This window comes from Rhinopithecus bieti, unplaced genomic scaffold (assembly GCF_001698545.2).
Source record: "Rhinopithecus bieti isolate Rb0 unplaced genomic scaffold, ASM169854v2 scaffold_28528, whole genome shotgun sequence".
Taxonomy (NCBI): Eukaryota; Metazoa; Chordata; class Mammalia; order Primates; family Cercopithecidae; genus Rhinopithecus; species Rhinopithecus bieti.
Genome location: NW_016813124.1, coordinates 908,949 through 932,827, shown reverse-complemented (window position 1 = coordinate 932,827; position 23,879 = coordinate 908,949). Strand labels below are relative to the sequence as shown.

At 37.4% G+C, this 23,879-nt stretch overlaps 1 protein-coding gene across 1 annotated transcript in view; it reads right to left on the bottom strand.

Moving 5' to 3' along the window:
- Positions 1 to 23,879, bottom strand: part of NAALADL2 (N-acetylated alpha-linked acidic dipeptidase like 2) — a 1,006,116-nt gene that overhangs the window by 239,807 nt on the left and 742,430 nt on the right. The window contains 1 exon segment of the mRNA XM_017847705.1: positions 13,240 to 13,386. Within this exon segment, the coding sequence (XP_017703194.1) occupies positions 13,240 to 13,386 (147 nt within the window).

The window sequence follows — 23,879 nt, the reverse complement described above, 5'->3', positions numbered from 1 at the left end:
TATCAAGTTTAATCAGCTAAAATAGACTAAATTTCAGAATCAACTAAAACATTGAAAATACTGTCGACCCTTTAACAATATGAGTTTGAACTGCATGGGTGAGAAAAGGCAAGCATAAAACATATAGGAGTTTAGAAGCACTGCGAGTAGGGAGAACTAAGTCTGCAATTAACTCTTTTTAAAACTTTCAGTCAATTGAATGAATCTGTCTAAGCTTTTATTTCCTTTTACTATAGAGTAATGAATAAAAATGTTTGGGATCCATGATCAATGCTACTCTAAAAATCAGTGAATCAATGAGTGTTGTTGTTGTTAGTCCATCAGAGGGAGTCAGGGCCATGCACATCTGTGGACTCACTACTCTTGGGACCATCCTTTCACCAAAGATGCCTTACTTTAATCACTTGGATTGTTCAAAATCATCCCTGAACTGCTGGGAGTCTTCAAACCAATGATAGTCAATGGGGTTTGTATTCCTAACCTGGGCAGTTTGGCTAGTACTGGGAGACAAAGCACCCTAAATTTAACTCCAATGTTTTGCCATGGGCAATGTCCTAATCCAATGTTATTATTTCTAAGCATAGGTCCCAGAAGCATTTACCCAAAATTTCTTATATGTATTACGGTTGAATTAATACATACATATATATATATATATATGTATATATATGTCATTAATTAGAAATTATTTGTAAGCATGCAGTATATGTAAAATTTCTCATGCTCTAATAAGAATCATCATGAATAAAAATAAAGCAACAAAGTACTGGTTTAGGAAACTGAAAATGACCTTGTACATAAAGGTAGAGTTTATTTTTTCCTACTTTTGTCCACTTCTCAGTAGTACATAAACATTGCACTATTTAGAATTAAAATGTTCTTTACTTGTAACAGAATATCAGACAAGAATAATTTCAAGGCTAAAGCTATTGACAAGAGACTGTAGAAATAAAAATACTGGTAAATACTTTGTTCTCTTCAACATTATTTCCATTCATTTAAAGTCTCAGGAACAGAAACATCATGAAAGGAGACTGAAGACAACTGTAGCCCTCCTGAGAATAATGTAAAAGCCAAAACTTTCATAGAGAAGCAATAGTGATCTTTATAAGCCAAGTAGCCTTGGCCTCAATCTATTTTTTTTTAATTTTTTAACATTTATGAGACTTCAAAGCTACTGTGTCTTTCTTTGTAGTCTGCATAGAAACATTTGCTTATTTAAAAAATAAAAACAAGGTAAGTTTCTGTGTATGCAAGCTGTGAAACAGGCATAGAAACCTGCCATTCCAAATGCAATTAAAATGAGATGAAGTTGTAGAGATTCAAGAATAGGGCATGGAAATTCATTTATGGCCATAGTCATCATCCACAGCTATTTGAGCTCCAGATGAGTCATTTCTTACTGGAGTTTATTGTTAGAGCATATGGGTATCAAAACTATTCTTAACATTTTAATCTTAAATTTTTAAAAAATCATCTAAATTAGTTTCCAAATATTTTTAATCTAAAAACATTCTACTCAAAGAAATGTGGCATTGTCATCAAAATTAGAAGACATGAACTTGTTCATCTCATCATATTCCAAAATCAACTTGGAAATAAAATTAGGAAACAAGGGATAGAACAAAGGCAGCATAAAAGCAGTCAGCCTTTACATTACATGGACAATTACCAAGGAATGAAGAGACAAGAAAAACTAACATCATATCTTTTTTTTTTTAATTTAGGAAACTAAATACTCATGATTACAGTAGGTTGATTTTATCATATTTTCCTATAATGCCCTTAATTCATTCCACTTATGTTTTTTGGAAATACAAACTTTTAGATGCATAGAATCTAGTTATAGGCTCTGTTTTGTAAAACAATAAGCAAACTACTATAAGGAAACATTAACATTAGTTCTTGTCAGTATTTATAAATTATCAGTTTATTTTCAATTCAGCTAAGAAATATTACCCATTTATAGCTGTTACTTAAAGTTGAGAATGGCCAAAGCTAAAACATTTAGGACCTTTGTATAGAAAACTAGAAAAATATACTGCACTATGAATCTAGTGGAAGATAAAAGGTATTTTAGAATTCCAGTCATGTCTTGCATAACATGTTGGTCAATGATGGATAGCATATGCTATGGTAGTCCCAGAAGAGTACAATGGTACTGAAAGGTTCCTGTGGCCTAGTGAGGTCTTGAAGATCCTTATGCTGTGGAGGGCTAGGTTACTGTGTGTGTTTGTGTCTCAGTTTTTAACAAAAAAGTTTTAAAAGTAAATACATAAATAAATAATTTATAAAAAATAGAAAAAAGCTTATAGAATAAGGATAGCAAGAAAGAAAATATTTTTGTACAGCTGTTTAATGTGTTGTGTTTTAAGCTAAATGTTATTACAAAAGGGTCAAAAGTTAAAAAAAAAGTTTACAAAGTAAAAAAGTTACAGTAAACTAAGGTTATTTATTACTAAAGAAAGATTTTAAAATAAATTTAGTGCAGCCTATGTGTATAGTGTTTATTAAGTCTTTAACAGTGCACAGAAGTGTCCTAGGCCTTCACATTCATTCACCACTCACTCATTCACCCAGAGAAACTTCCAGTCTTGCAAGCTCCATTCATAATAAGTGCCCTATACATGTGTACTGTTTTTTATCTTTTATATTATACTTTACTGTACTTTTTATATGTTTAGATTCACAAATACCATTGTATTATAATGGTCTATAGTATTCAGTACAGTCTACAGTATCATGCTGTGCAGGTTTGCGGCCTAGGATGAATAGGCTATGCCATATAGCCTAGGTGTGTAGGAGGCTATACCACCTAGTTTTGTGTAAGTACACTCCATGATGCTTATACAACAAAATCACCTAATGACATTTCTCAGAACATATTTCCATCATTAGAGACACATGACTGTACATCATTTTATCTAGAAAACCCTGAGAAACAGCATAAAAGTAGAGAAAAGAGTCCAGAAATCTGGTGATAGAATGTTAGGTTAGAATCTTGATTCTATCATTTAACAGATGGGTGACCTTGGCCAGTTTTCATAACTGCTTTGTGCTCAGTTTCCTCATCTTTAATAAAAGTGATAACAGTAGGGCAGGTGTAGTAGCTTACACCTGTAATCCCAGCACTTTGGGAGGACAAGATGGGTGGATGAACTGAGGTTAGGAGTTCGAGACTAGCCTGGGCAACATGGTAATACCCCATCTCTACTAAAAATATAAAAATTAGCTGGGTGTGGTGACGCATGCCTGTAATCCTGGCTACTCGGGAGGCTGAGGCAGGAGAATCGCTTGAACCTGGGAGGTGGAGGTTGCAGTGAGCTAAGATTGCACCAATGCACTCTAGCCTGGATGACAGAGCCAGAGTCCGTCACAAAAAAACAAAAAACAAAAAATACACACAAAAAAAGTAGTAACAATAGTACCTTCCTCATTGGTGCTACTTACTACTTTATAACTACAATAATTAAGTGAGTTAACATGTATAAAAGAAAACAATGCCTGGCACAAACATTGCGAGTGTATGTTAAATATAATTTTCCTTGCTCTACCTTGCCTTTATCATTTTACTGTAAATTGGAAGTCCTCTTGGCAAACATGATTTGTCCCACTAGTTGACAGGTTAATTAATTAGAAGCTAGTTCATATAATCAGTTTTTTAAAAAGAAATCAAATTAAGTAAAACATTGTATTTGAATTAAAAACCTGTGAGTGCATATTTATTGGCCAATATTTTGAAGCGAAGCCAAGGCTTTTTCTCTGAATGTTGGCTTGTTGAATACAATTCTATGATTTTTTTCTTGCACTATACATTATCTGCATTACTGCCTTTTGTTTAAAATAAAACTTTAAAAAATACTCATGAAGTAAACTGATTTCAGAATGCATCCAGATTACTATCAATTTCCTCCAGTCTTTGATAGTTGCCTGGTTCCCCAAACATCAGGTTTTTTATTTGCAGCTCATCCTTTCAGACTGTCATAAATATAGGTTTCTTAGAAGTTTTTCCTTTCATACTCATGATTCACAAGCTTATGTAACAATTACATTATCTAATCATGAAAAACAATTGCATTTGCAGAGGGCATATACAGACAGTCTCCAACTTATGATGGTTTGACTTCACAATTTTTTTACTTTGTGATAGTGTGAAAGTGATAAACATTCAGTAGGAAGCATACTTCAAATTTTGAATTTTGGTCTTTTTGATATGCATCACAATACTCTCTTGATGCTGGGCTCAATAATGTATCACAAAGACTATTTTATAATAAACTGTTGAACACATCATGTAATTTATTGACCACTGTACCAAAAGAGTTCTGAGTATAGGCTAGGCTAAGGTAACATATTTGATAGGTTAGGTGTGTTAAATGCATTGTAGACATGAAGTTGTCAACATACGGTGAGTTTATTGGGCTGTATCCCCATTGGTAAGTCGAGTAGCATCTGTATACATTTGAGAATGTAGTTGACTCCAGGCAAGCATATCACTGAACCTGAGAGAACACAAGTGTGCAAAACTCCAGAAAGGGTCTTACTCTGATGAGCTTCAGAAATCTTTGATCATTGGCCATTACGTTTTAAAGGAGTGGAAACTGTCAATTAGTTCTGTGTGTTGGTTAAATGGAAGTTATTGATAAGAACCGCCACTGTACCTACTTTATGTAATTGTTTATATGAATGAGTTTGAATCTAAACTGTGATCACTTTGAGGGAAAGAGGGGCATGTTTTATTCATCTTTGTATTTCTAACACAGTGCCTGGATCACAGCAAGTGCTTAATAACTGCTGGCTAAATAACAAATGTCTGTTAGCAGTTAATAAAGTATGTTGAAGTTGTCCTATATTCTTAACTTGACTGCTGTCAATTTTGTAACATGGTTTATCATTAAACCCACCTGCAAGTAGTATTATTGAAATTATTTTTAAAAAGACTTTATTAGAAAACTGTCTCCATCATAACAAGGATGATCACAAGATAATCACTGAAAACAGCATTAGAATTAAAATATAGTATGTATGTTATATATTTTGATCCAATGATGACAGTCATTTAGAACAAATCTTCTTATTTGGAATTCTAAGCAAGGACAACTGCTAAGGGAAAGCTGTCCTCCTTGTAGCCATTTCAAAATATTAGGCAATTTGAAGTATGATCTTTTAAATTATCCATTTGAGTTTTAAGTGTATCTCCATTTTTTTTTTTTTTAGTATTTGTCTCATATTTCAACTTCTTGTGTTTATTCCTCAGTTTCTTAGAAGCATACAGTAATTTTAACAGCACTTCCTTTGTGACAGGCATTTCATATACTGTACAATCAAGGTTTTCAATTGTGCTCTATAACTGTTGATTTTTGATTGGGGTTTAACCTTCTCTTCTAAAGAAATGCCTTTAAGAAGCAGAATTCTTTGCAGAGCCAGAGTTTACGGGAGTGTTTTATTCTCTACTTCATGCTGTTTGTAAGGTGAATGGGATAGCAATACTCAAAGATGCCCAGAAAAGACACACAGTTTTATATAGAATCACAGCTCAAATCTTTGAATAAGATGTAGTTGAATGCCTTGTCAGACATCACAACAAATAAACTAGACTGGTCTAACCAAGTCCATTTCCTCAAATAAGGATTCCTCTAAGTGTGGGCCAGAGACCTTCAAGGATCAGGAGATCAAAACTATTTTTATAATGCTAGTAACATTATATGCCTTTTTTACTCTCATTTTCACTCTGCATTCACAAGTGTGTGGAGTACAAAAAGTTCATTAAGATGGATTCAGATTCCACATCGATATTAACCTTTAGGAAACTAACACTCATTAAGTTTCAGTGTAGCTCCAAAGAAAAATACTTGTTATTATATGAATAAAATATTGGACCAGATTTTTCTTCATACTTTTACAATAAAGCAACATGTTATAAAATATAATGCAGGAACAGGTATGAAAATCCAGTTGTCTTGTATTCAGGCTTTGTTTATTTATTTATTCATTTTGAGACAGAGTCTCCCTCTTGCCCAGGCTGGAGTGCAATGGCACCATCTCGGCTCACTACAACCTCCACCCACAGGGTTCAAGTTATTCTCCTGCCTCAGCCTCCTGAGTAGCTGGGATTACAGGCACCTGCCACCACGCCTGGCTAATTTTTGTATTTTTTAGTAGAGATGGGGTTTCAGCACGTTCATCGGGCTGGTCCCAATCTCCTGACCTCAGGTGATCTGCCTGCCTCAGCCTCCCAAACTGCAGGGATTATAGGCGTGAGTCACTGCGCCCGGCCTATTCAGCCTTTCTTAAAGAGATTTTTGAAACTGTAAAATAACATCACTCTTCTCATTTATATTTTTCTCTTGGTTAATATTTTAAATACAATAAGTTATTTTCATTAATTTGCATTAGATTTATTTATATTGATAATAATTATAATAAGGTAATACTAATTTAGTTATTGATATTATGAAATAATTTTAAAATAAATATTATGCATTTTTCTCACTTTTAGTTTCTACTATGTAGGTATTAACACATAATCAAAACTGTTTTGAGGAATCTTTGGTACTTTTGAGGGTAAATGGATTTTTAGACCAAAATGTTGAGAACCCCAGCACTAAATGAAGCAAGTCTGATCTGAAAATAATAACAGCATATGTCTAAATACCATATTTTAAGAAATTTTTTTTTTAAAATAAGTTACAAAGAAAGATAATGATCTAGAGACACCAATGAACCCCCTTTCATCTTTTTTTCAATTGGCACATGTTGAAGTAGAAAAGGTAAAATCTCATTCTTAAGTGACTTTGTATAAATTTTGTAGTTACCCACATTAAAGGGATTTCATCAGATACTGCAAAACATCACTTGAACCTATAAACAGCTAAATGTAACCATTTTGTTTCCTTAAATCAAGAACTTTTAATGGATTTTGGAACTATTTCTGTGAACCTAACATTGATCATGACTCAGTTCCAAATAGAAAACGTAATGAAAGACTGACCTCTTATTTAAGTAACAAATTATTCTACTTAGAATAAAACATGAAAAATCAGCACATAAACTATGAGTTACACTGTTCCGACATGTGTATATGTGTATTGTCAAACTGTATCTGCATTATGTTTGCACAAATGAACTACTTTTATTACTTTTATCTCATAGAATTACCTCAATGTTAAAGTTCACACACATGCGCGTGCACACACACACACACACACACGCATAATTATATGTTGCTGTATATTGCTTTAAAAATTAGAATTGGTATCAGAGTTATCTAGTTTAAAAAAAAAATAGTAAGAGTTTCAAAATACCTATGCTACTTGAATTTCTGTCCCTGGGTTATTAAATGATATTGAAACAATTATGCCATGACTCCTGCTATATAAAAGCTATAATACTCTTTTATCTCATTATTATTTAAATGTTAAATGCTCTACTATAGAGGTAAATTGGGTTTAAAATAGAATGTTTCAAACAGAAAAGAAAAAAAATATAAGGTTAAACAGAGCGAGGAATCAGAGCTTCAATTTGTGATATGAAGCTTGCTAGGGCATGGATTGCTCTTTTGATATACTAAGAAAGACCCTCTGGCATGCCCTGTAGAGAATAAATATACTGATCTGAAACAAAAATGTAAAACAGCTGCTAAGTGACAGAGGAAATGTGCATTGGATCGCCAGACTGTCATAAATATTGCATTCTTAATCAGAAAGCATCTGTCTTTTCCTTTTTGACAATCTCTGCATTGTATTTAATCTGTACAGAATGCTTCTCCCAACAGGTGCAATGGTGTTTATAAATCTAAAACCTTATTTAAATGAAGCTTACAACTGGAGATGTTTCAGTTAACAGGGCACTATTTTATGAGAAGGAATCATTCTAATATTTGGCAAATCCATAGATTGCGATGCATTTGTAAAAGTTAATTATTGGAAAATTAGAGGATAGATACCAAGAAAAGCTAAAGATCAAAGGGACTTTAAGCAATTTTATGCAATACATTTGCATTCAGAGAAACTACAGGTAAAAGCCATTGGTGTCAAATGTGGAATAGCTTGAAATATTGGGGATAGATATTTAAAAAGTATCATGTTTTGTGCTGACGAGTTGATGGGTGCAGCACACCAACATGGCACAAATATACATATGTAACAAACCTGCACGTTATGCACATGTACCCTAGAACTTAAAGTATAATAAAAAAAAAAAAAGTATCATGTTTTATAGACATGTCCATAAAAATTGGCCTCTATTGCACTAGTTTATTTTCCTACGGTTCAATTTTCCACCTATTATCATGATTCAGATGTTGAAATTGAATATAATAGATCCATGATCAACCTTGCTGGACAAAATATATATAGATAGATAGTAATTTGAAGGTTTGCATTATAATCACCCAAATAAGTGTCAAATAGAAAATTTCTTCAAAACCGTGGATATAATAATAAAAATAGCTCTTTTAGAAAATACCACTTTGAAAGTGGAAGCAGCTATAAAATTATTCACTTTAACTCTTTTACTAAAATGAGTGTGGAGATAATGAGCTCAGTCCCTACAGGGACCACACAGATACTATAAGTGACACAAGTCTGGTGAGACATGTGACCCTTACTTGAGTATTCATCTCCTAATCTTTGATAGAAACAAGTGTTGAAGAAAATATTTTTCTTAACTGCACTGTCGGACAAACAACATGGCAGGCTAGTGAGCAGTGCCCATTTAGTTGACTGTTTCCGTGGAGAAAAAGTATACAATACTTCAAGGAATTAAATTTTTCAATAATGTACAGGTCAAACAAAATATATTGATAGACTATCTCTTGCCCTTGGGCTCCCAATTTGCAATCTTTAGTACAATAGTTGAGAACATAGGCTTACTGTTAAACATATCTTCGATGAACATCTGTTTTGGCCATTTATTACCTTTATGACCTTGGATAAGCTACTAGCCTTTAAATTCCATTTCATTCTCAGCCAGAACACAGTTAATAATAAAAGCTAATTTATAGTGATGTTTTAAATAATAAATGATATAAGGGGTATAAAATACTTAGCATGGCAAGTACTCAATAAGTGGTAAATAAGCAATAAGTGGTAGATATTATGGGTTTGTTTTGTTGCTGTTTTTGTTGTTTTTGTTTTGAGATAGTGTCTCACTCTGTCACCCAGGCTGGAGTGCAGTGGTGTGATCTTGGCTCGCTGCAACCTCTGCCTCCAGGACTCCAGCGATCCTCCCATCACAGCCCTCCTAACCCCCCAGTAGCTGGGACTATAGGCACCTGCAAACACAGCCAGCTAATTTTTGTATTATTTTGTAGAAACAAGGTTTCACCGTGTTGCCCAGGTATCAAACTTCTGGGCTCAAGCAATCTGCCTGTCTCGGCTTCCTAAAGTGCTGGGACTACAGGCATGAACCATTGTACCTATCCTTATTTTGTTTTTAATAAGATACAGATTTTTTTTAAAAAAGCAGAGGCCCAGAAACCAATGTAACTGGACCATTAACATGAAGGGATTTAAAATTTCAGGCCTCCTAATTCCAAATCCACCAATCTATTTTCCATATATATTTGTAACTGCAACTTCATATAAAAGCTCTAATTTCCTTACCTGCTTTACTAATTGGCATAGGACAAATATTTTTACATCATGGGTAAAACCTTTTTTTAATATTTAAAATTTCTCTTAATAGCTGTATACCAATATCTATTATAGGTTAACACAGAAAGCAAAGGTTACTCTGTTCCTCAGAGAGTTCATACAAAATTATTTCATCTCAAGCATTCACATTTTGTAAGGGACAAATCCATTTTAAAAATTCTTCCACTAAAGCAGTATCAACAAGGTCATTTGTTATAAAGCATAGGGATAAATCAAGGCATAGCTTAACATAAAGCATCCGACTTACAACCAGAAGATCTCAATACCATTTGATTGCCTTGAGCTAACACTAGCCCTAAATCTAATCAACACTAATATCAAATTAACATATACTAAATCATTTACCAATACAAAAGTATAGGCGATAGAAATTTTATCCTGGCGCTATAGACACAGTACCATAAGGGAAAGATGAAAAAAATTAACCAAGCATAAAATAGCAAGGACTCACCCCTATACCTTCTGCATAATGAATTAACTAGAGACAATTTCGCAAAGAGAACTAAAGCCAAATTCCCCGAAACCAGACGAGCTACCCCAAAACAGCTAAAAGAGCGCACCCCTCTATGTAGCAAAATAGTGGGAAGATTTATGGGTAGAGGTGACAAGCCTACCGAGGCTGGTGACAGCTGGTTATCCAAGATAGAATCTTAGTTCAACCTTAAGTTTACCTGAAGAATCACTTAATCCCCCTGTAAAGTTAATTGTTAGTCTAAAGAGGGACAGCTCTTTAGATGTTAGGAAAAAACCTTGTGTAGAGAGTAAAAAATCCAATACCCATAGTTGGCCCAAAAGCAGCCATCAATTAAGAAAGCGTTCAAGCTCAGCATCAATCATCTAAAAAATTCCAAGCATACTGCTGAACTCCTCACATCACACTGGATTAATCTATCATTTCATAGAAGCAACAATGCTAGTATAAGTAACATGAATTTTTTTCCACCGCACAAGCCTAAATCAGACCGAAAAACTTCACCGATGCTTAACAGCCCAATATTAATAAATATAAACAAGCCAGTATTATTTGTACTGTTAATCCAACACAGGCATGCTTTAAGGAAAGGTTAAGAAAAGTAAAAGGAACTCGGCAAACTCAACCCTGCCTGTTTACCAAAAACATCACCTCCAGCATTACTAGTATTAGAGGCACTGCCTGCCCAGTGACACATGTTTAACGGCCACGGTACCCGGACTGTGCAAAGGTAGCATAATCACTTGTTCCTTAAATTGGGACTACATGAATGGCACCACGAGGGTTCAACTGGTTCTCTTACTTTCAACAGTGAAATTGACCTGCCCGTGAAGAGCGGGACATGAAATAATAGACGAGAAGACCCCTATGGAGCTTTAATTTATTTAGAGCCAATCCAAAATCAATAAAGTCTACGACCTTAAACCACTACACCTGCATTAAAAATTTTGGTTGGGGTGACTCGGAGCATAACTAAACCTCCGACACAAGCTATGCTACAGACCTACCAAGGGACTAAGCCGAGCTGACGTCTTATAATTGATCCAATAACTTGACCAATGGAACAGTTACCTAGTTGATAACAGCACAATCTATTCTAGAGGCCATATCGGACCAATAGCAGTTTATGACCTCGATGTTGGATCAGGACATCCTAATGGTGGCAGCGCTATCAAGGGTTTGTTCTGTTCAATGATTAATGATTAAAGTCCTACATGATCTGAGTTCAGACAGGAACAATCCAGGTCGTTTTCTATCTACTCTATATTTCTCCCTGTACGAAAGGATAAGAGAAATAGGGCCCACTTCATAAAGTGCCCTCATTCCATAGATGACCTAATCTCAATCTAACAAAACACCATACACCCAACCCAAAAACAGGGTTTGTTAAGATGGCAGAGCCCGGCAATCGCATAAAATTTAAAACTTTACAATCAGAGGTTCAACTCCTCTTCTTAACATCATGTCAACAACAAACCTTCTACTCCTCATTATATCTGCATTAGCGGCTACAGCATTTCTCACACTCATTGAGTGAAAATTATTAGGCTATATACAATTACACAAAAGACTCAATATCGTTGGCCCTTATGGATTACTACAACCCTTGACGCAAAAAAACTCTTCACCAAAGAACCTTTAAAACCTTCAACGTCTACTACTATTCTCTACATCACCATACCAGCCTTGGCCTTTTCCATTGCTCTTCTCCTATGAACCCCTCTTCCTATACCCAACCCCCTAATCAACTTTAACCTGGGACTTTTATTTATCCTAGCTACATCTAGCCTAGCTGTCTACTCCATTTTATGATCAGGATGAGCATCAAATTCAAACTACGCACTAATCGGAGCACTACGAGCTGTTGCCCAAACAATTTCATATGAAGTTACTCTTGCTATTATTCTATTATCAGTCTTGCTAATAAGTGGCTCATTCATATGTTGTACTTACAATCAGACAATAATAACTGCAATAATGGGGTCTTATTATCTGCTCAAGCTTAGCTAAACCCTCTACATGTATAGTCTCATTTAATCCTCACCACAGCTCTATAGAGTCCATAAATATACCAAAGTACTTCATTTGTAAAATCATTTTGAAAGGTGTTAAATAATTTGTCTAGTAAGTGTCAGAGTCTGTCTCATTCCCAAGGCTATACTATTCTCCCTAAATTCTTGTCTTAAAACTAAACCAAGATGAATTAGACACATAATAAATAAGAATTAAAATATTTTCTGTGTGGTTGCAGAGAAACATAAAGCCAAATATTACTCAAAGCTGTTAATAATTAAGATATTGCATATCTGAAGTTGAGCTAATACAAACATAATTTAAGCACCCCTTCTGAGGAACATTTATATTTGAAGAGCAAGGCAGGTTTTACTGTACTTTTCAGCCATTATTTTGTTAATGCAATAATTACCTCAAGCAAGCCACTCTAGAGGTTTTCAAATAGCTCCGAATAATGCATAAATGATTTGTAAATAAGGTGAAATGTCCCAACAGGGTTAGATCCACAGAGAAACAGTTTCCTGAGACATAATTCTGAGAAAGATTAGAAGGACTAAAGTCCAAAAGATGGATGAACAGAGACTTAATTAAGATGAATCATGCTTTTGTGATATTCTTTGGAAAAAAATCCTTCCATCCTCACAAAAAAAGTGCTATCTTTTCTAAGCAGGCAAACTATTGACAAACTTTGGGTAGCTAATCCACAAGACTCATATTAACATACAGAACATGAAATGCATTTTCCTTTGGGCAAGGAGAGGAGAATCTATTGCACATGTCATCTGTTTCTGTGAATACTGAAGATTACAATTATGTTTTGATGTTAATCCAACTACTGCAAATTTCTTGTTGCAGAGCACCGTGTGAAAATATGAGTGACAGTATAAATCTTTGTAAACTGAATTCAACACTTTTCAAAAGAGCTGATGTTTTCAAATACTATTGCAAAGCCTCTGAAAAGTAAGAATAACTCTCTAAATGAAGCCTCTTTTCTATAGTGAACTATTTGATATGAAAATTGAATAGCCAGGATAAAACCAAATTTTGCAGGTCTGCTATATTGTGTGTGTGTGTTTTGCATTTTTTAGAAACAATCACCTCTAATGCTTTGATGTCCTCATAAGCAAACTGCACGATGGGAACGCCAAGATGGTTGATGAAATAATCAGCATCACCTTGTATCTGTATAGAACTGATATTGGGTTCTGGGCACTGAGCTCTTCTGGTACAGTTGAAATTATTTTTCTGAAAAACATAATTTAAATTGTTAACACACACTATGCTTCCCAGGTCATCCCTAAATAAGTACTACTCAAAACACGGTCCACAGATCAGAAGCATCAATGTCGCCTTGGAGATTGTTAAAAATGCAAATGCTTAGGCTCCACACTGTCCTACCTAATGGGTGGTAGAGCCCAGGAATCTGCATTGTAACTCTCCTCTTTGATTGTGACGCTCACTGAAGCATAACTACCACTGGCCAGAATTCAAGCTTTGCTTGCTGTTGTTGCTTCAAAAGCATTTTTTATCATAGGTTTAATTTGAACTCTGATGACTCTGACAATATTTAAAAGAATGTTGAGTCTCTTTTCTATGTGTCTGTTGGCTGTATGAATGTCTTCTTTTGAGAAATGCTGTTCGTTCCTTTGCCCACTTTTTGATGGGGTTGTTTGTTTTTCTTGTAAAATTGTTTGAGTCTTTGTGGCCATCAAGAGAATCAAAATCAAAACCACAAGAGATACCATCTCACACCAGTTAGAAGGCAATCATTAAAAAGTCAGAACAACAGGTGCTGGAGAGGATGTGGAGAAATAGGAACACTCTTTACACTGTTGGTGGCCGATTGGTAAACTAGTTCAACCATTATGGAAAACAGTATGGTGATTCCTCAAGGATCCTAGAACCAGATGTAACCCATATGACCCAGCCATCCCTACTACTGGGTATATATCCCAAAGGATAAAAGTCCGATTGCTGCATAAAGACCAGCATGCACCACTGTATGTTTTATTGCGGCACTATTCACAATAGCAAAGACTTGGAATCACCCAAATGTCCATCTGTACATGACTGGATTAAGAAATGGTGGCACAATATACACCATGGAAATTATGCAGCCATAAAAAAGGATGAGCTTGCGTCTTTGTACGGACATGGATGCAGCTGGAACCATCATTCTTAGCAAACTATCACAAAACAAGAAAACCAAACACCAGCATGTTCTCACTCATAGGTGGGAACTCGAACAATGAGATCACTTGACTCGGGAAGGAGAGAGAGATCACACACCGGAGTATCATGGGGAGGGGGAAGGGAAATAGAGAAAAGGGGGGAGGATTGCATTGGGATTATACCTGATATAAATGGATGAATTGAGGGGTGCTGACGAGTTGATGGTGCAGCACACCACATGGCAAGTATACTATGTAGACAAACTACACGTTATGCACATGTACGTAGAACTTAAAGTATAATAATAAAAAAAAGAATATCTAGCGTATAAAGTATATTACTAATTGCGTTTATGGATGTCATATTCAGGAGAAACCAAGAAAACTGGTGGAAGAAATACTAAATAGGAGAACATAGCAAAAATGTTGAACGATTGCAAAGTGCTGTTTTTAGTATGTCCCTAAGATATTTATTCTTTGGTGAATAAATGTTTCACATAGTTTTCTGATAATAAAGTATATAATATAAAAAAAAATGTTGAGTCTCTAAAAAGGTGTAGTATTTTGTTTTTTTTAAATAAGTTTTCCCATAAACTTAAAGAATGCATTGTAGGGTATAATTCTGTTCTTCTTAAAATGTTTATTAAAAACTAGAGAAGAGGCCAGGCATGGTGGCTCACTTCTGTAATCCCAGCACTTTGGGAGGCTGAGGCAGGCGGGTTACCTGAGGTCAAGAGTTTGAGACCAGCCTGGCCAACATGGTGAAATCTCATCTCTGCTAAAAATACAAAAATTAGCTGGGTGTGGTGGCAGGTGCTTGTAATTCCAGCTATTCAGGAGGATGAGGCAGGAGACTTGTTTGAACCCAGGAGGCAGAGGTTGCAGTGAGCTGAGAGTGCACCATTGCACTCCACGCTGGGCAACAAGAGCAAGGCTCTATCTCAATAAATAACAAATAAATAAATAAAAATAAAAATAAAAAACTAGAGAAGAAATTTTCTCCATTTCTTCCTGAAAGCATATTCCTAGATGTTTTAAGATTACAGGCCAACAACTACAGTGGATCATAGTGAACCACACAGCTAAGTGCAAGATCTGAGTAATATAAGATGATATAGGCTATTATTTCTTAAACTAAGAGTTGGCTGGCATGCAAAACAAACGACAGTAGCTTTACAAAAATAAAACAAACATCTAAAAAAAACTAAAGGTCTTTTAATTAATATTTATTAAAATGTATTTTTAATACATTTCTCAAAAATCTGAGATGCAGTGGCCTCAACTATAAAACGTGGAAGACTACCAATCTCCAGGGCAGTTGTGAGAAAATGAGGCAATAAATGTAAGAACAGCACATGTGGTAACAGGCACATAAAGTATGTACTCAATCCATGTTTGTCTCTGAGTCAAGACATCCATTTTTCAACCTCTCATGCTTCTTTGGCATGACATAATTTCAAATATACTTTCAAATATAATCTATATAAAATAAAACTGTAAAATAAGACTCAAGCTCTACAGGGGAGATAGATGTCCCTGTGGTTAACAGGGACAATTAAATTTAAAAACAGAAGCAGGTGGCCTTGCTAGAGTAAGAAAAAGTAGCCACGTGCATACTTGGAAAAAGCAGCTCCACAAACATTTGCTTTACACCCTGAGTCAGAACAGTTCCTGTAACCAGACACAAGAGAAATGAGCTAGAAACCGCCCCTCACCAGCCCTTTCAAAGAGAAGTTTGACACAGAGTTCTCGTTTGGGGCATAGAAAACACCCAATCAAAAGTTTGACAGAGAGTTCTGGGGACATAGAAAACACCCAATCAGTACTCTACTATTTTGACCAATCAGAACTAAACAAGTTTGAATCCTTCATTTGCATAAACAGGCCTGATTGAGAACTGAGGGGGTAGTTTTCCCTATTTAAGCTAGAACCTCCCTTTGTTCTTCAGAAAATACACTTTCACTTATACTAAAATCTGTGCCTCCCTAGTCTAGAGAGTGTTGTTTTAATAGTAAATAAAGTCCCCCACTTTTCCTTTGCAGATCATCTCGTCTTTTGCTAACATTTATCAAAAGACTGGAAAATATGTGGCGTAATATTAAGAAAATTAGTTATTCCAGCTTTTTTCAACTACAGTGCTAGATGTTATAAACATATAATAATGTTTCAATAACTATCTAGTTTCTTTGAATATCTAATGGAAAGATCTTTGCAACAAAATTAAACATGAATTAAAATGGAAAGCCAGTATGAACCTTTACAAGCAAGTCAGGCAAGGCAGTGTTTCTGTTTAATGTGTTTACAACTATCTTGACTGATTAACCACTTTGGAAATAGAAAACTAATGTTTTTACCATACAGTCTAATCAGTAGCAACTTAATCCTTTTTATGGTGACCTCCACCCCTCACCACCAATTGGCTTCTTTTCAAAGCTGAATTTTCGAAAAGGGGTAATCCTTTTTCATTTTCTGACACATTCCTCTGGCTTAAGACTCCTGGGGTTTTATTTTAAGCTGGGACAGTATAAGGAGGGTCTTGAATAGTCCCAAAGAAGAGCTAGTCTTAAGCACTAGATCATAAAAAACAAACTACTTTATATCATGTTATAAATCCCAAGTACCTCTGGAGGTATTTGTTTAGCTAGGTTTTTGTTGTTGTTGTTGTTGTTGTTGTTTGTTTTTAAGTTGAATTTGAATGCCTAGGGGAGGCAAGACATTTATTAACATCGATCACTAGTGCCTCACATTCAGTCTGCTCTACTCATTCAGGTTTACTGAATAGGGCCAGAGGCATTTGAATTTGCAAAACCGAGATTGTTGCACCATTTTGTCATTAAATGAGGATATGATAAGATCTGGTTTTTACTTTCTCCAGATGCCTGACTAATGAAAGTAAAATCATTTTAAATGACCTACTTTCTCTTTAATGAAGTAACATGTATGTCTTTTCAAGACAGCAAAAGCATCCTAATCAACATAAATGAAAATATAGTTTGGCTTCAACTTCATTTTTCATACGTTAATTCTTAACATTCACAAATGCTCAGCCATGCCCCTTAGATCGAAATTTTTTTTCTCAACAGAAAATGGCACAGTCAAAATTAACAATTTCAAATTCTACAATATATGCCTATTAAATTTTTTTAATAAACATTGTATTTAAGTTTAACATTTGATATTTTCATTGTCACAATTAGTTATATAAACATTTAGTTACATAATAGCTGCCCTCTGACAAAAGGTGTTAGTTTCTCACATATGCGTGTTTCTAAGATTGCACAAATGACTCCACTCCAATCAATCCTTGCAATTCTTATTTTTATTTTCAAGATGATGTCTCACTATGTTGCCAAATATTGCCCAGGCTGAGCTTGACCTTCTGCATTTAAGCAATCCTCCTACCTCAACCTCCTGAACAGCTGGGACTACTGAGCCCAGCTGCTGGCAACATTTGTTTACTCTAACAGTTACATAGAGCACAATTCTGGTTTAGCCTCAGCCTCTTATTTTTGAAGCCACTGTGAGTTCTCTTCTAGTCTCTCTGTTCTTGCTATAGCTACTATTGTGTCTGGAATTGGTGGGTTCTTGGTCTTACTGACTTCAAGAATGAAACTGCTGACCCTCCCAATGAGTGTTACAGTTCTTACAGATGGTAGTCCAGAATTTGTTCCTTCTGGTGGGTTCGTGGTCTCGCTGACTTCAAGAGTGAAGGTGCAGACCCTCATGGTGAGTGTTACATCTCATAAATACCACTGTGAACCCAAACAGTGAGTAGTGGCAAGATTTACTGTAAAGAATTAAAGAACAAAGAATGGGACCCCAGCAGGTTGCCAGTGATTGGCTCAGGCAGACTGCTTTTATTCCCTTATCTGGCCCCACCCACATCCTGCTGGTTGGTCCATTTTATGGAGAGCTGATTGGTCCATTTTACAGAGTGTTGATTGGTCCGTTTTGACAGAGTGCTGATTGGTGCGTTTACAATCCCTGAGCTAGACACAGAGTGCTAGACAGAAAAGTCCTCCAAGTCCCCACTAGGTTGGCTAGATACAGAGTACTGATTGGTGTATTTACAAACCTTGAGCTAGACACAGGGTGCTGATTGGTGTATTTACAAACCCTGAGCTAGACACACAGTGCTGACTGGTGTATTGTCAAACCCTGAGCTAGACACAGAGTGCTGACTAGTGCATTTACAATATCTGAGCTAGACACAGAGTGCTAGATGGAAAAGTTCTCCAAGTCCCCACTAGATTAGCTAGATACAGAGTACCGATTGGTGTATTTACAAACCTTGAGCTAGTCACAGAGTACTGATTGGTGTGTTTACAATCCCTTAGCTAGACATAAAGGTTCTCCAAGTCCCTACTAAACTCAGGGGCCCAGCTGGCTGCACCTAGTGGATCCCCCACCCGGGCTGCAGGCCAAGCTGCCCACCAGTCCTGCACCCTGTGCCTGCACTCCTCAACCCTTGGGTGGCTGATGGGATTGGGCACCACAATGCAGACGGCGGCACTCGTCGGGGAGGCTGGGGCCATGGAGGTACCCACCGCAGAGTGGAGGGGCTCAGACATGGCAGGCTGCAGGTCCCGAGCTCTGTCCCGCAGGGAGGCAGCTGAGGCCCGGGAGAACTTGAGAGCAGTGCATGAGGGCCGGCAGTGCTGGGGGACCCAGCGCAACCTCCGCAGCTGCTGGCCTGGGTGCTAAGCCCCTCAATGCCCTGGGCCAGCAATGCGGGCCTGAGGAGCCCGTGCCCGTGCCCACTGGAACTCACAGTGGCCTGTGAGCGGCGGGCATGGCCCCCGTTCCCACCTGCGCCTCTCCCTCCACACCTTCCTTCAACCTGCCACAGCACTGGGAGCCCCTCTCTGGGATGACTGGGACCGCAACCTCCTCCTTGTGCTTGTAGGTAGGTGTGGAGGGAGAGGCGCCAGTGGGAACCAGGGCTGCGCTGGCGGGCCAGTGTGAGTTCCTGCAGCGCGGGCTGGGCGGGCCCTGCACACGGAGCAGCCGGCCTGCACCTACGGCCCAGGGCAGTGAGGGTCTTAGCACCCAGGCCAGCAGCTGCCGCAGTTGTGCCGGGTCCCCCAGCAGTGCCGGCCTGCCGGCACTGTACTCAAATTCTCGGGAGATTTGGCTGCCTCCCGGCGGGGCAGGGCTCGGGACCTGCAACCTGCCATGTCTGAGCTCCTCCCCCTACGGTGGGCTTCCTTCCAGAGCCTCCCAGACGGGCACCGCCCCCTGCTCCCTGGCGCCAGATCCCATGGACAGCCCAAGGGCTGAAGAGTGCAGGCCTGGCTTGGGACTGGTGGGCAGCTCCACCTGCAGCCCTGGTGCAGGATCCAGCTGGCCTCCTGAACTGGATGGGGACGTGGAGAACTTTTATATCTAGGGGGAAGATCGTATGTGCACCAATCGGCACTCTGTGTCTAGCTCAGGGTTTGTAAATACAACAATTAGCACTCTGTCTAGCTCAGGGTTTGTGAATACACCAATTGGTACTCTGTATCTAACTAACCTAGTGGAGACTTGGAGGACTAGCACTCTGCGACTCTGTGTCTAGCTCAACGATTGTAAATGCACCAATCAGTACTCTGTGTCTAGCTCAAGGTTTGTAAACGCACCAATTGGTACTCTGTATCTAGCTAACTCTGTATCTAGCTAACTAGCACTCTGTGACTCTGTGTCTAGCTCAAGGATTGCAAGGGTACCAATCAGCACTCTGTCAAAACAGACCAATCAGCTCTCTGTAAAGTGGACCAATCAGCTCTCTGTAAAATGGACCAATCAGCAGGATGTAGGTGGGGCCAGATAAGGGAATAAAAGCAGACTGCCCTAACTAGCCAGTGCCAATCCTCTGGGGTCTGTTTCTACCTTGTGGGATCCTTGTTCTTTTGCTGTTTGCTATAAATCTTGTTGCTGCTCACTCTTTGGGTACACGCTGCTGTTATTAGCTGTAACACTCACCCTGAAGGTCTGCGGCTTCACTCTTGAAGCCAGCGAGAACACGAACCCACCAGGAAGAACAACTCCAGACACGCTGCCTTTAAGAGCTATAATACCACGAAGGTTTGCAGCTTCACTCCTGAGAGCGAGACCATGAACCCACCAGAAGGATTAAGCTGTAGACACATTTGAACGTCTGAAGGAACAAATTCCAGACACACCATGTTTAAGAACTGTAACACTCACCACGAGGGTCCACAGCTTCATTCTTGAAGTCAGTGAGACCAAGAACCCACCAATTCTGGACACACTATCATATAGCTTCAATATTTTCATTGCATTCCATTTCCATGGTTCTCTTAAGTACATATTTACATGTTTTGTATTGTTCAGGCAAATCAAAAGGGCAGCATTCAGCTTTCAAGATTACACTCCCCCAAATATTTCTGCATTCTTCCTACTATAGTTTGCTCTGCCTTGCCTATTTATTTAAAAGTCTAATTTTTTTCCCCTAAAGGTTTATATTGCTGCCTCTGCCATATAAAACCTTTTTTGGGGTGGGGCGGGGTCGGGTGGGGGATAAACCAACTAAGATGTCAACAGAGTGAGCATTATCTAGAAATATCTTACAATTTTATTTTGAGGGTTAAGATCTATTAAACTACGTATCTGATGCTAAATGTGGACTATTTATGGAGAGGGGAAAGCATACAGAAAAAAAGGGTTGCATGACCCATGCTGGGAGCACTTAACTTTTGAGTCGCCTAATGGTCATAAGCCAAAAGAGGGGGAAAATGCTTCAAGAAAGCCAAACCAAGATGGGGGCTTCAGGGACAACACAGTTTCCTGAGGAATACTCCTGGAGCTTGTTTCTCACCTACTGAACCCAGAGTTTCTCTGATGGCCTTGCAGAGGGCTTAATTCACCATTCCCCCACCCCATCCCCACTCCACACACAACCTTCTCTCCTCCTCTCTCTTTCTACGTCTACCTCATTCTTTACTTCCTTCTCTAATTTAACCAGTGATGAGGGGAAGTATCATGTTCCCCTCAAGCCTGTGTTCATTTTGTCCTTTCATGCGTTTGTGTCTAACTAGCTTCAACGTTAAAAAGTCAGATAGCCCAAGTTGCCCAGGTTACCCAAAAGCCAGGAACCCAATTTGCAGATTTGAGAAGTTTTTTACCCCCAGGTCATTTTATCTAGGGATTTCCCTTAAGAGAAAAACATTCCTGGCATAGAAACACTATTCTCTAAATCTTCATTATTCATTACTTTAAGGTAATGAATTTAAGGCCAAATTCACAGACCTGAAGGGATCGTACATCTATATTCAATCCTAATGTGAATTGTTTTTGCTCACAGCACTTCAGTGGATTATGATAGATCCATGTGAGGTAACAGACATTGATCTACTAAACCCTCATACGCATTAATATCTGAGAGACAAGTAGGAAGAAATGTTAATTTTCTTCATTTTACTAGAAGTTAAGCACCATGGAAGAGGGGAGGTTGGCAACAAATTTGTGCAGGTCAATTAATTTTTTAAATTTATTTACAAGGCTGAGAAAATTCATATTAAGAATTTCATCCAAGGAGTTCAAAATGCCTCATATTTAATGTTTGATAACAAGACTTTTTATTCCAGTTCATAAAATGAGCAAGTTCAGGCAAGGACCATGGTTATGTCACTAGCTTAATTTTCCACCCACAAGTCAATAGAAGACCTGAAATGAAATCACTACCTCACTCCTAAACCTGCATGCTCGTTGCAAGTACAATTTTAAGCTGAAAGGCAAAACTTCATAGCAAATGATCATGTAAGTGAGATAACAAAAAAGTAAGTCAATATTTGCATTAGTTAAATAGTGATGCCAGGACACATTGACCAGTTTCTAAAAGTATTTTAAAAATCTGTTTAATAATTCAAATGTTTTATTTCCCCACATTCTGTTTTCTCCTGCGTACATAAGCATTTACTCTACATGTATAGGAAATCTAAGTTGATTATTTACTTGAACGGCAAGAAAAGTGTAACGTTCAAAATAAAAATACCATAGTCTATATACCATAGTAAAATTAAGTCACTGTCATTTCAGTTATAGTTTTGTAAGTTCAATTTTGTAGAAATAATTTATTTCACTGTTTTTCTGGTTTTTACAGTATACTAATGTACCAATTATTACAATGATACCAATGATGTTTAAAAAATGATTTTTTGCTATAGGGCAGTGTGATGGTTAATTTTAAGTGTCAACTTGGCTGGGCCATGGGATGCCCAGATATGTGGTCAAACATCATTCTGAGTGTGTCTATGAGAGTGTTATTAGATGAAATTAACATTGAATTGACAGACCGAGTAAAGCAGATTGCCCTCCTCAATGTGGACGCCCCTCATCTCGTCAGCTGAAGACCTGAATGACCTTCCCACAAGAAAGGGGAGTGGGAGAACTCCTTCTGTCTGACCGCCTTGAACTAGAACATTGGTCTTTTCCTTTCTTTGGTTCAGAACCCCCCAAAAATAAGCTTTATAAGGGTGTCAAGCCTGTTGGCTTTTGGACTGAAACTTAATAGCTTTCCTGGTGCTCAGACCTTCAAACTCAGACTAGTACTACACTACTGTCTCTCTTAGTTCTGTATCTTTCCAACCACAGATCTCTGGGCTTGTCAGCCATCATAACTTGGTGAGCCAAATTCTTATAATAAATCTCCTTATACATACAAATACAAACACACACACACACACACAAATTCATATAGTTATATATTATCATAATTATATGTTATTAATGTATTTATACATAAAGTGCGTGTGTGTGTGTATGTGTGTATTGGTTAGTCTGGGCAGCTATAACCGAATGCCATAACAGGTGGCTTAAACAACAGAAATATATTTTTAATGACTCTGGAGTCTGGGAAGTTCATCAAGGTGCCATCACGGTAAGTTCTAGAGAAGGCCTTCTTCCTGGTTTGCAGATGCCAGTTTTCCCATGGTATCCTTACATGATGACGAGCAGAAAAAGAGAGAGATCTTGTATCTACCTCTCTTTTTATAAGGGCATTAATTCCATTCACTGGGGCTCCATCCTCATGACCTATGTACTTTCCAAAGGCTCAACCTGCAAATAACATTAACATGCTATTTTTGTCTTCAACATATGAATTTTGAGGGGACACAAACATTTAGTCTATAGCAAGATAGATCCTATTGATTTTGTTTCTTTGGGGAACTTCTGAGTAACATAGGCAGTCTTCGATGGTAGGTAGGTCACCTTTTTATTTGTTAAGAAATGTTCATTAAAACTAGTGAAAAATTAAACTTTAATTTCTAACTAATGGTAGTGAGGAGAATTGTGTTATTTTGTTAGCTGGAGGTAATTTGACAAAATTTTGTTATAACATTTTTAGTTTAGAACTTTATAGATGTGGTCCTAGGCAATGTGAACATGTAAACAATTGAAGGATCATGGATAAATCATTACATTTGAAACTGAGAAAACAATCTAAAGATCCTAATGCCCAAGGGTTCTTATCCCGAGATCCACAGAAAGAATTTCAGATCTGTGAACTTGGTGAACCAGAAAAAAAAAAAAAAAAAAAAAAAAAAATAATAAAGAAAAAAAAAA